This window comes from Cavia porcellus, unplaced genomic scaffold (genome assembly GCF_034190915.1).
Source record: "Cavia porcellus strain 051 isolate PalLab524CR breed Dunkin Hartley unplaced genomic scaffold, mCavPor4.1 scaffold_29, whole genome shotgun sequence".
Taxonomy (NCBI): domain Eukaryota; kingdom Metazoa; phylum Chordata; class Mammalia; order Rodentia; family Caviidae; genus Cavia; species Cavia porcellus.
In genome coordinates, this window is record NW_026947512.1 from 46,185,959 (window position 1) to 46,199,596 (window position 13,638).

The 13,638-nt window shown below is 37.7% G+C and overlaps 1 protein-coding gene across 5 annotated transcripts in view; it reads left to right on the forward strand.

Annotated features, from left to right (window-relative positions):
• The first annotated feature begins 3,415 nt into the window (after nucleotides 1-3,415).
• Nucleotides 3,416-13,638, forward strand: part of LOC100735053 (disintegrin and metalloproteinase domain-containing protein 32) — a 125,172-nt gene continuing 114,949 nt past the window's right edge. For all 5 annotated transcript variants that reach the window (XR_010044355.1, XM_063239653.1, XM_063239655.1 and 2 more), the window contains exons 1-2: nucleotides 3,416-3,580; nucleotides 12,311-12,381. Coding sequence is in view for 4 of the 5 variants with exons in the window: in XM_063239653.1 (XP_063095723.1) it covers nucleotides 3,517-3,580; nucleotides 12,311-12,381 (135 nt within the window). In the remaining variant the exon portion in view is untranslated. The remainder of the gene's footprint in view (nucleotides 3,581-12,310; nucleotides 12,382-13,638) is intronic.

Genomic DNA, 13,638 nt, shown 5'->3' on the forward strand with positions numbered 1-13,638 from the left:
TCTTTAAATAAAAAAAAGTCAAATGTTCATGTGTTCTTATATTCTGCAGTTTCCTGCTGTGGAGTTGAATTTGTTTCTGGTATGTGCTGACAAGACGCAAAAAATTATTTTAATTTTTTGTGTTAAGATTTCATTAGCTGTGATGTTTTCTTACTCATTTGTTTTGTCTGGTGAGAATGGAATATGGTGTCATCCAATCATTTGTGCCAGGTCTTATCTGCCTGTTGTAATATTTTTTATAGAGCTGATTTGTCTGACATTTAGTGCATATGTATTTATAATTCTGTCTTTTTTTTTTTTTGTACCAGGGATTGAACTCATGACCTTGTGCTTGCCAGGTAGGTACTTACGCTACTGAGCTAAATCCCTGGACTGTCATTTATGTTCTGAAAGGACTGTTCTATATATCAATAGTTACAGACCTTATTCATGTGTTCTGACCAATTTTGGCTTGCAGTGTTATTTATCAAGTACAAGTACAGCTACTTCTACTTCTTTTTGGTTTCATTTGATTGGAATATCATTTTCTACCCTTTCATTTTTCATATGAGCATCTGTGCAAGTGAGATGAGTTTTTTTTTGAAGGGAACAGACTGTTGAGTGTTTTTCTAAATCCAAATTTCCAGTCTGCATGTTTTAACTGGGAGACTCAGCTATTATTGAAAGGAATGTTCCAGTGTTTGTTATCTGACTTTTCTTTTGGTTGTATTGCGTATTTTGTGTTCATTTCTTTCCCCTTTATTCATCATAGGTTTTTGGATTTTTGCAAATAACTGTGTATGATTGTCTCCTGCTTTTCATTTGCTTCTATGCCTTTCAAGTGAAATTATTTTCTTTCATAGCCTTTTGATTGTCTCTTAAATCTTTGTGTGGATATAGAATTCCCTTGAGTATCTTCTGTAAGGCTTATATAAATTCTTTTCGCTTTTGTTTATATTTTAAAGTATTTCTCCCTCATTTCTAAAGGATAATTTGGCCAGACACAGTAATCTAATTTACAGTTCTTTTCTTCTGGTGCATGAAATCCATTATCCCATGCTTTCTTGGCCTTTCACATCTCTTCATTCCTGAGAAGTCTGCTTTTTCTCTCATGTGGTTGCTCTTATACCATAAAGGACTTGGCATTTCTGTCCTGCATCTCTCAACAGTTTTTGTTCAGCACTTTTGACAGTTGAAAAGGTAATATGGAGTGTAGAGGTTTTTCTCACTGTGTCTACTTGTGTTTGCTTTTGAGATACTAGGAATAAAATGCAAAACCTTCTGCATGGTAGGTGAACAGTCTACTGCAGAACTACATTTCTAGTCTTGTTTTCTGTTGTGGCTATTTGTGCTTTTGTTGTTATACCTAATAATCCATGGCCAAATCTAAAATCATGACTTTCCTCTATGTTTGCATACAAAATTTTAAATTTTTAGTTCTTATATTTGTTTATCCATTTGACCCAACTTTTGTATGTAATTTGAGGTAAGAGTTCAAATTCATCATTTTCGATATACTTATTGAAATATTATTTATGAGACTATTCTGTTCCCATTGAAGAGACAGCATCCTTATAAAAAATTATTTGGTCATAGATGTATAGCTTTTCAGATTTCCATTTATGTTTTATTGGCCTTGATATCCATCATGTCAGTGTCACGTTATTTTGCTTTATTGTGCATTGGTAAATACGAATTGAGAAAGATGAGTACTTCAACTTTGTTCTTTTTCAAGAATGTTTTAATTATGCCAGCCCTTTTATTAGTCCATTTAATTTTAGGGTCTATTTTTTAATTTCTACAAAAAAGAAGCCGTTCAGTTTTTCATAGAGATTCTGTTGATTTATAGATGGGTTGGGGTTATATTGACATCTCAACAATATTGTTTTTGGTTCCATGAATGATAATTATGTTTATTTAAATCCATTTTAAAACATTTTAATACAATGTTCTGTATTACGCAGTGCACAACTCCTTCACCACCTTGCCTAAGTTTATTTCAGAGTATCCTTTTCTGTTAATGCTATTGTGAAGTTAAACTGTTAATTTCCTCTTTGGTTGTTCATTGCTGCAGGTTGGAAACACAACTGACTTTTGCAATTGCAAGTTGTACCATGCAACTCTTCCCAATTTAAGAAACTTTCTTATGCATTTGGGATTTTATGGGCATACATACACAGTCCCCTCATCTGTTAACAAACACTTTCACGTCTTTTTTTTCCAGTTAGGCAGGTGCCTTTTATTTCTTGTTTTATTGTTCTGTTTAGGTTTTCTGGTGCTGTGGTGCATGGTGCATAGCAGTGGTAAATTTGGGCATTCTTTTCTGACTGTTGATTTTAGGGAAAAGCTTTCAGTGTCCATTATAGTACTTTTAGTCTTCCCCATAGTCTTCTAGATGACACCTTCTCTGCTGATAATTACAAGCATTTAAAGTAGTCTCGGACAGCTGGTTTTAGATTTTTAGGTTTTGACAGAGTATTTCAGAATGAGCATGGGAAAGGTAATTTTCATCTTAAGTGTATTTTTCTGTATTAATAAAGCAATATTAGCATGTTTTTTATTACCAGTAACTTGATAGCAGTATATATATACATATATATGTTCCTTACACTGGCTCTTGTCTCTAGTATGTCCTGGATTTTTAATTTTGTAAAATTTGTGTTTTAACTGGGGACTTTTATTCCATTTACATGCACTCTATTAATAATAGTTTTCTATCATTTTATTTTATGCTTTCTTTTCTTCTTTTTTTTTTTTGTCTTTCGTTTTTATCGGTAACCTCAAGACTGCCTGCTTGCAAGGCAGGTGCTTATACCGCTGAGCTAAATCCCCAGCCCCTTATGCTTTCTTTAGTATGATTTTTCTGTTTCTTTCCGACACCTTGTTTCTTTTGTATTTATGTGGTTCTCTCATTTCGCGTTTCATTTTTGTTGTGTGCGTAGGTATATTTTGAGGTAAATTAGATATTAAAAATAAAGTCTCTTTTAGAGGTTTTTCTACAATTTTTCACTTGCACATTTATTGTCATGTGTAAAGTTACATTTATTTTCCAAATGCCCTGAGGATCTTGGCATGCCCTGATTCTGATCACCTTCACAAAATGTCATTATTCGGTATTTCGAATTTTCTTTACTTTTTATGTTTTTAGTTTATCAGTTCACGCCTGCAGCAGGTAAGGTTCACAGTTGCTGTGTGGAGTCGGCCTGCAGCACCTCTCAGCGCTGTCTTTGAACCCCTCACCCCTTGCGGAGACCACCAGGGACTCTCCAACTCAGGCATCTGCCCGGGGGCCGGGCTCTACTAGGTCCCGGCCCCGCCCCGCCCCCTCCCAGCTCCTCCCCCTCCCCGCCCCCATCCCGGCCCGCTCCGCCCTCCCCGGCCCCCCGCCCCGCCCTCTCCCCGGCCCGCCCCGCCCTCCCCGCCCCCCACCCCGCCCCCTCCCCCGCCAGGCTCCCCGCACGCCCGCACGCGGATCCCAGAGCCTCGGACCCGGCCGCCCACAACGGCCGCCACCGCGGCGCTCGGAGCCGGGCCGCCATGCTGCTCCCGCTGCTGCTGCTGCTGCTCGCAGGGCTGTGCCGCCCGGCTGCGTCCGGCCCAGGTGAGTCTTGGGCGCTGGGCCCGGCCAGACTGGGGTGCGACGAGCTGCGCGCCGGCCCGACCCTGCCCGGTAGCACTACGTCCCGGTTGGTGCACGCCGGAGAACGGGGTGCGTGCGGTGCTGGGGAGACGAAAACGCGTCAGTGCAGGATGTGCTGCCCTGCTCGGCGCAGCGTGGGTTATGATTGGCCTCCACCGGGAAAACTCAAGCGGTGCATCACTTGCGAGTGCCTTAAAAAGGGGAGGGTGTGTGTGCAAGAGAATATTAATTAGCCTGCCACAGAATGAAGTGGTAAACTTGGAAAAGGTGTAACTGAAACGCTGGGTGAAAAATGCCTTATTTTATACGATACAGTTTACCTGTAATAAATGCATAGGAATAGAAGAAAGCGCCCGCCGAGAGCTGGGGGCCGAGGTGTAAGGGAACCACAGCCGTCGCTACATTGCTTAGGCCAGTTCTCTGCAGCTGCACCTGCGGCCCTTGCTGAGCAGCTTGTGGCTGAGATTTTCATTTTAAAGTCTAAATATCTCTCTTCTGAATAACAACTTCACAAAATGGGCAGTCATATTTATTATTATATTATCTGAATGTCTTACATTACCTGAATGTCATATTTATGGTTACTCATATAGTTTACTATTTGTTCACTTTAACAAGGATTACCTTATTTATGTTCATGTTTATTCGTAACCCGCCAGGTCATGCACTTCATGTACAGGGCAAGCTGGCCTCTGATCAAAACTGTATTGTCTTTGCATTGCTGTATCTTTCAGATCCATTAGAGAAAGATGAAAGGTAGAGCTAACAGAAACTCAGAGAGTTATCAGGGGTAGTAATGATGTGATGTTATACTGAAAGTGATTTTGAGGTTCTGCTTACATTTAGAATAAAAACTATGATACCTGCTAGATTATGAAGTGACAGACTTACGTGTCAGCCTCAAAAAGGATAGTGTAGAATTTGGATTTTTGTAACAATAAGTCCTGCTGATTAAAAAATACACATAGCTGTGTTCTATTTCTGGAAAAATTTCCACAGTACTTCTTAAGAATTTTTATTTCATAATATATGAATACATTCAAAAAGAAGAAAAAGGGACTACTCTTTATCATACTGTTCCTGGTTGTTAATTTAGTACACGTTTCAAGATAACTCTTTATCGCTTTGGTGCTGTTTTTCTGAACTTTTTTTCTATACATTTAGTTATAAATTTGTACAAATAGGGAGCTATATGAGCAATATATGTTCTTTTCAAGTAATGAACTTTATGAATGATAAACACATTGATACCTGTTATCCATGTTTGTTTAGTTTTGTGTATTAAATGTTTTGTTCTGTATTGTAACACAGGTTTTAAAATTTGTTGTTTACCTAACAATTTTATCTGTGGTATTTTGCTTTTCATAATAACTTTACCAACATTTTCCTTATGGTTTCTGCATATTTTTTCTTTTTGCTTATTTAGAAGGCTTCCTTTTTGCATAGTTAGTAAAAAGGTTTGTCTCTATACTTCCTTGAACCCATTTTTCAACTCTTATAAATTTAGCCTTTCAGTCTTTCTGTTCCAATTTTGAGGGACATGCTTTTACTTGGGCTCTTGATTTCGTATGCAGATGCTAGGCAGGGAACTGTGTTGGTATTTTTTATGAAAAAATAATGAATTATCTCAGTGTTAGTACTGTCTATTATTCCCCCATTAATTTGAATGGTGGATAATGAATCTAGTAGATACTAAATTCTGATCCTTTAACTTACACATGTAGGTCTTGGTATTGCCAGAAGAATGAGGATATTCTCAGAGGGTTTATATGAAAAATATAGTGAAGGGATAATTGTCAGGACTGCAGACAGTAATGATTAATGGTAAAACAGAACTGAGTAACATTGGAAAGCTTCTGTTTGTGAAGATGGTGTCAGCCTTGATAAATTCAATCATCCTTGCAAGTGTCTCCTTTTTGCAATGTTTCTTTGTCATTCTTCCCATCAAGTGGGAGGACTTACGTCTCCCTTCTGTGAATCTGGCTGGCCCTGTTGCGCAGTTTGACTGTGGTGGAAATGACTCCTGAGGCTTCCAGTTCTTAAGAGGTCTTGCAGTTTGCCCTTTGCTCCCTTGAAACACTGCCTAAGATTGCTGTACAAAGAATCCTGGATGAGAAGAGTAAGATGCTGTGTGAAGCAGGGGGAACCTCAGCCGTCCCGTCAGAGACTTGAGCAGGCTTGCGGTGGTCCTCAGATGCTTACATGTGCTCCCAGAGGCCTGCAGCCAGCTGAGTGCCATGGTTAGTCTCCACCATGAGAACCCGATGGCGTCTGCATAGTTATGGGCTGGAGGGACAGTGTAGTATAAACCAGATCCTGGGCACCCTGTGCAGTCTTCTCTTGCTCTGGGCCTCGGTCACCTCTTCCAGGTTGACAGAGGACTCAGACTGTCACCACTGGAACAATGTATTACCCCCACATTCAGAGTGGCCTATGACTCACTGTACCTTTCTCTGTGGTGGGCAGGCACAGTGCAGTACATACCTTCGCGTTTGCACGGCACATCTCAGCATGCTGCCACTGTTGAAAACCCCGAAATGCCACGGTGCAGCTGTTTCCTAGACCTTTGTAGGCTTGGCTACCCCTATCTGACATGCAGGGTGCTCTTCAAGAGTCTATAGAGTACTTGCTGCTGCTTCTTGTTCACCAAATGCATTAGTTTAATGTCTTTAATGTTATTGATCAGAATAATGTTATTGATAAGAATATTTTCCTCTGGGAAATAAAACTGGTCCCTGTCCCTCTGCACTATGACAGGGGAGTTTAGAACATTAAGATGAGGCAGTGAAAAAAATGTATTTGTTAGAAAAAAGACATAGTAATTCTTATTATCTGTATTAGTCATTTTTTGTTGTTGTGCCAAAATACCTGGGATAAACACCTTATAAGAAGTTTATTTTGGCTCAAGGTTTCAGAGTTATTCATCATTGGTCACTGTGGTGTCGCTTTGGGCCTATAGTGAGACAACATAGTATGGTGGGGACAATGTAGGAAGTGTGTTGATTTTTTCCCAAAAGGTGACATATTGATATCTTTCACCAATATAAAGATATCTAATTATAGATATCTATATCTGCATATAGATATATATGCCTTTCACCTATATAAAGATAAATATCTTTCACCTGTGTGTGTATATGTATATGTTTAACCAATTATAATTTCTCATGAACTAACTAATGAGACTGTCATTTCAATGAGTTAGAGTCTCGTAAACAAACTGTGACTTTGTTTACAACCAGTGGACACGCGCTTTAATTTATCCCTTGATCTGTGTAAGTCCCCATTCTGACCAGTGATCCACGATAATATTATGAGTCTTCAGGACTGTGTCAGATGAGGGCCAGTGAATACAAATTTGCTAAGTATTCCTTTACCCTAGTGTTTAGTTGCCATGGTAAAAGGGCACAGAACACTTACGAGGAGGGCCAGGTGGAAGACTGATAGTACAAATTCCTGTGGCGCCACTGGGAACCCCTTGTTCTTGGTCGCTTCTCCTTAGTGGAGAGTCTTTGAACAGATGTTAGGTGTGGAGATGCCGTAGGAAATTGTGAGTCCTCGCTGTGGTGATTCTCAGCAGGTTCTGCCTACCAAAACTAGAATTTGTTGACTAGGCTGCCCATGTGTTTGATTTCTAGGAATCCCGATGGGTTAAATCCCTTCAAAGATCTCTAGAGGTGAAAGCATTTTGCTACTTCTCATGTGGGCACGGTTAGTTACATTCATCTTGTCCTAAGAGTTAATATGCTTCCCTGATTCCCAGAAATCAAGAAATCATTTTCTGTTTCAACATACCCCCCAGTCATGTTTGATTTAGAGATGACCAACATTAGATATTTTCAAGGTTTTTGATGATTTCCTCACCAATGTATTTCTTCATTCTATCACAACAGAAATATTTCCTGAGCTACTTGGGGTCTATGGTTATTAGCTAATTGTGTACAATTACATTTGTGTACAAATACATTGTGCACTCGGTGTCACAGTGATGCTTATTCCTTATTCCTACAGTTTGTTGGAATTTCTGCATTCTAAGTTCACGGGCTGAGGATCAGTGTAGAATCCATACTTCAGATAACCATCCAGTCAAATGGCAGGATTCCTTTGTAGGTGAGGGAGCTAGTACGTTATATCCTAAGTGCCACATGATGACTCTGTATTGTAAATTCTGTTCCCATCAAACTGTCTAAGATTTATAATCCTTCAGCTCACTCCCACATATTCCACTGAGGTTCTTGGCACTTTGTGACACTTTGTAATACTTGGACATCTTCTGACACTTTAGTGTCAGTTTTCTTATCCCAAGAAAAATTTTGCAGTTTTTCTTTAGGCAGAGTACAATTTAACTTTGAGTCAAAGCCTAGCAATAGGAGGGACTTGGAGGGATGGGTTTTCCTTTATGAATCTACTGATGCAGGTGAGATCAGTGAAAAATTTTTATGCGGTTAACATTATGGCCTCAGGGTGCATCCATTTTGTTACCAATGACTCGTTTATCTTTCTCTATGGCAAAGTAGTACAGTACTCCATTGTGTGTAAATACCACATTTTCTTTATCTGTTCACTGTTGATGGATGTATGGGCCACTGCCAAGATTTAGCTGTTGTGAACTGCGCTGCTGTATGCGTGTGTATGTGTGTATCTGTATGATGAGATCTTTAACCCTTTTGGGAAAATACCTAGAAAGGGAATTGCTGGCTCAAATGGAGTTTCTAGTTTTAGTTTCTGTGGAATCTCTACACTGATTTCCATAATGGTTTTCCTAATTTACATTCCCACCAACTGTGTAGAGAAGTTCCTTTTCCCTCGTAGCCTTACCAGCATTTATTATTATTTGATTTGTTAATGGTGACCATTGTTTCCAGAGTAAGAGGAACTCGTAATGGTGTTTAATTTACATTTCTCCAATGACTAGAAATGTTGACATTTTTTCATGTTTTTTTTTTTATCATTTGAGAAGTGTTGGTTCATTTCAGTTGTCCATTTTTCATTGGAATTATTTTGGGACATCTTAATTTTTTTGAGTTCTTTATGTAGTCTACATATTAGTGCTGTGTCTGAGAAGTATCTGGCAAAAGTGTTTCCCGTTCTGTAGGGATATTACCCTGTGGATTGCTTCTTTTTCTGTGTAGATGCATTTTAATTTGATATGTTCCCATTTGTTGAGTCTTGGTATTATTTCTTGTGCAGTTTGTGTTTTTGTTCAGGAAGCCTGTGTGTATGTATGTATCTTCAGTTTTATCTATTTTATTTAGAGTTTTATCTATTTATCATCTAGTAGATTGTTTCTGTCTTGATATTTACATGTTTTATGCATTTTAGTTTGGAACATGGTGAGAGATGTGAGTCTAGATTCAGTCTTCTGTATGTGGATAGCCAGTTTTCCCAGTCTTTACTTCAGTGTATGTTTTTGGCCCCTTTATCAAACATCAGATAACTGCATGTGCCTAGAGTTGTTTATGCATCTTTTATTTTGTTCCATTGATGCACACGTGTTCGCACATGCATGCATGTGTGTTGTCAATATCATACCTTTCAAAAATATCGCAGTCGCTTTGTAGTACATCATAAAGCCTGGATGGTATTGTCTCCAGTTCTGGTCTTTTTGCTTTGGGTCTCTTGGGTTCCATTTCAATTTTAGGATTGTTTTCTCTAGTTCTTTGAGAGATGTTAATATACAGACTTAATGTAATCTCAATCAATTGAATTAAATCTGTACATTAGTTTTGGAAGTATGACTGAACACGGACTATCTTTCCATTTTCTGATATCATCAGTATCCTTTCTCAAAGTATTGTAATTTTCATTGTAGAGGTCTTTTACTTAGATTAATTTCTTGTATTTAATTTTATTTGATGATTTTGTGAATTGTATTATTTTCCTAATTTCTTTCTCAAGAAAGGAGTAAATTAGTGTATAGGAATTCTGTTGATTTTTGTGTGTTGTTTTTGTACACTGAATTTGGCTATTAATTCTAGGAGACTTCTAGTGGAATATTTTGGGTTTTCTGTATAGAGAATCATGGCATCTGCAAGTAATGATTAGTTTGAATTATTCTTTCCCTATATTCTTTCCTTTTTCTTCCATTGCCTGGTTGCTCTGGCTAATGTTTCAAGAACTATAGTGATCAAGATTGATAATGGTGGGCATTTTTGTTTTGTCCCTCATTTTAGAGGGAAAGCTTTCAGTGTTTGCCCTTTTAGAGTTTGGATTAAGAATTTTCCACCGAGCCTCATTAGCTCACAGTCAGAGGTTGTGGAAAGTGAATGGGTCCTGGGGTCACTGTACTCATTAGTGGAGTCTTCCACAGGTAAGTTTAGCAGCTGAGCGTGACGTTGGAAGGTGGTACCTGGTTGGCAGAGCTGGGACACTAGGTGATCTGGAGGGCTATGTCTTTTTCCCTGGTTCCTGACATTTCTCTTCGTTTCCTGCTCATAATGATGCTATCAGTTTTTCCCCACCAAACTCTTCTAACATGCCATTTTTCCCTTGGAGAATTAGGACTTCTACCTCTGGACTATAATTATTAACCAAAAGAAATCCCATCTCCTGTAATTTGCAGGTGTTAAATATTGTGTATCAGTAAGGAGAAAAAAAAACAGACAGATTTTGGTAGTGAGAGTGAGGATGGTCCTGTGAGTACTTGGTCATGTGATATAAAAGCAATTAGTCGAAGAAAAATATTTAGAAAGGTTTGAAGATGCTAGTTAGAGAAGCCCTAGAACACTGTAAGCCTGGTTAATGGGGGATTCTGTTTTGAGCATAGAGGACAAGAATGATGAAGTAAATGGAAATAGCAAGGAAGGAGTAAATGCAAATGCTAATTCAGGAGGTTTTATCAAAGAACAAGGACTCCATAGTTGGACTCAAGACCACACATGTTAGGCTCTGCGGATAATTTTCCTATATTTTGTTAATGCTTTGGGAGTTTGCAGGGGACTGAAATTAAGCATAGCAGACTAATCTGGTGAAAGAAATTTCAAAGGAGCCCAAAGTTCAGGCTGAATCATGGGAAATGGTCAATGCTGTTAGTGAAGTTTGTACTGAATAAACAGAAGTGAAAATCCCATTTGAAAGTGTTATCTTGGTCAAAAAGAACTTAAAAGTTTTTTTGGAGAGGGAGGCTGCTCAAAAGATTAATGTTAAAAAGAAGCCATGTACTTTGCCTTATGACAATAGGAAAGATCCCTTGAGGGCACCTCAGCAATCACCCCACCGTGTGCAGGCTCAAGGGTAGAAAAGTGAAGAACTTTCCCTTGAGAAAAGCATCCTAGGCAATTGGTTGTTTGGGATTTGGGTCACACCGCTGGACCATCCTGTCATTTAGAAGCCTCTGCAGCCATATAACCAATGGGACCTGAGCTGGCTGCAGACTGTGGCATCATCCATCTGTTGGTTTTATAGGTATGCATAGATGAAGAGTTGTGGGGTTAGGGATGCTTTCACCCAGATTTCAGAAGAACATCTGGGAGGCCAAGCAGTATGCCCATGAAAGGCCATGAAGCTGTGAGAATGTAGTCAACAGTGGTAGATATGGAGCTATAGGATTTAATGTTTGCCTTTCTGGGTTTCAATATTGATTTGGTTCCTCTTGTATTCACCTATTATTCACCCTGGTAATGGGAATGTTTATTCTATCCTATTGAATGTTGGAAATGTTTAACTTTCATTTTAATTTTTATAAGGGCTCACAGCTAAGAGCTTACCTTAAATCTCAAAAGAAACTTTGGACTTGAATTTTTCAGCATTGCTGAAACTATTATTACTTTAGGGACGCCTAGAGATGGACTAAATCATCTTGCATAATAAGATATGCACAAGTCTTCTGCAGGCCATGGATAGAATATTATGGTTTAGGCTGAGAATGTCCCACCCAGAGCGTCAAATGTTACAAGTGGGACTTGTGGAAGTCGTTGGATTATAGGAGCTCTGTACTCATCAGTGGAATTATCTACTGGTGAGTTTAGCTGCTGAGTGTGGGATCAGAAGATGGGGCCTGGCTGAAGGGGCAGGTTACTTGGGGTATGAACTTCTTAAATCTTCAATTTCTTTTCTGATAGGTTATGTTAGACCTTGTTCTTCAGAGTTTTCACATTAAATACTCATGCTGGCCTGCTTTTCACCTCATATGCTCAATTATGATTTCTTTATTTCTCATATTCCTATAGAATTTTTATCTTAGAAATCCGGTAATTTAGTAGAACCTTTATCTTAGAAATCTGGTAAATTTCGTAGAATTTATCTTAGTTTTTTTAATCATTATCAGTCATTCCTGACATATGGTGTCTTTTCTAGTCTGTTATTTCAAATCTCATTACATGAAGGTTATCTTGAATTATGGCTCTGATCAATTGATTATTGTCTATTCTGTTTTTTTTCCAGAACAGCAGATTTTGTGGAAGCTGAATACCTTTATCTGGGTTTTTCTTTTTGGTATTTTATAAATGTCTTGACTGCTTTTCAAATTAAATTTTCTTTTAAGGTTTTGTTTTACTTTGAACATGCAACAGTTCACTAATTTGCATGTAATCTCTGTAGCATTCCAGCCTCAGTATCTGCTGGTAAAGTGAGGACTCAAGAAATACAAGGTGATGAGCTGTTTATTTATAAATCAATATTTTGAAATTAATGGTACAGAGATTGAATCAAATTTAAGGCATGACTGCTAACTGGTGTTTTTAAATTATTTAGGTTCTCCAAATTTATTTCTACAAATCATAGTCCCAGAGAAACTCCAAGGAAATACAGATGATAATTCACAAGTAAGATACAAAAGAAATTTTTATAATCTAAATTATTGTATGAATTTTCTTATTTTTGTTACATACTTATTAAATATGCAAATCTCACTAGAGTATACATGTAAATATATAATATTATTCCTGATAAGGAATTTAAAGCTTAACTGGTAACAACACATGTATAAATTAGAATGATGAGCTTTCTTTCATATTTGTCATTTCTCCATAGTAAAACATTTTAAAAAGTTCAAATATGTAGAAGAATTAGATGTCCTACATGCTATTGAGGGCAGCCAGATGAGGAGAATACTACTCTCTAAAGTGACTTAAAAATATCTGCTAAACCCTCCTTCCTTTTCTGTTCCTGCGCCTACCAGGTCTCAAACAGAAAGAAACTTTGTTTTATTTTTTTATTTTAAAGAGAAAAAAAGTTAAAATAACAATAAAATAGAGTCTCAAAATAGGCTAATAGGATAATAGCAATAATTAGTACATTGGGTATCATTGTCTACATAGTAGTTGTTCAAAGTACAAGATCTAGGCATGAAATATTGTCCAAACATTATACCACAGATTTTTTTCTTTTCAGTGAACTAAGAGAAACTAGCTATATTACTATCAACTATTTTGTGTGTATATATATCTATTTTTCTTTGCCTTTCTTTTCCTTTTCCCCCATTTTTTCTCTCATAAAGAGAAGGAAAAGAAAAATAGAAATAAGAAATCAGTATCAAATCAGGCTAATAGGAGAGTAATGATAAATTAAACACTGTGCATTGTTATCTTAGCAGTTACTCGTTACTCAGAGTACAAGATATAGGCATGAAATAATGTCCAGACAATATTAGCACAATTCTTTCTTTTCAATGAACTAAAAGAAACTAACCATATAACTATTATTATTATTATTATTATTTTTTTTTTTTTGTACCGGGAATTGAACTTATAACCTCAGGCTTCCCAGATAAGTGCCTACGCCACTGACCTAAATCCATGGCCCATCATATAACTATCTTACCTACCTTGTCCATGTATATTTTTCTCGTTTCTCTTCCTTTCTTTCCCCTTTCCAGCTTTAGTTTCTCTTTTCTTTTAAACTATTTCTTTCCAATTCACAGTATCTGTTGTACATTACTAGTTCAGCTTCTCACACTAGTGAAACAATGTGATATTTACACATATGGGCCTGATTTATTTCACTTATTGGTATGGTCTCAAAGTGCACCCATTTACCTATAAAAGTCTTGAATTTATCCTTTATGGCTGAGTAGTACTACA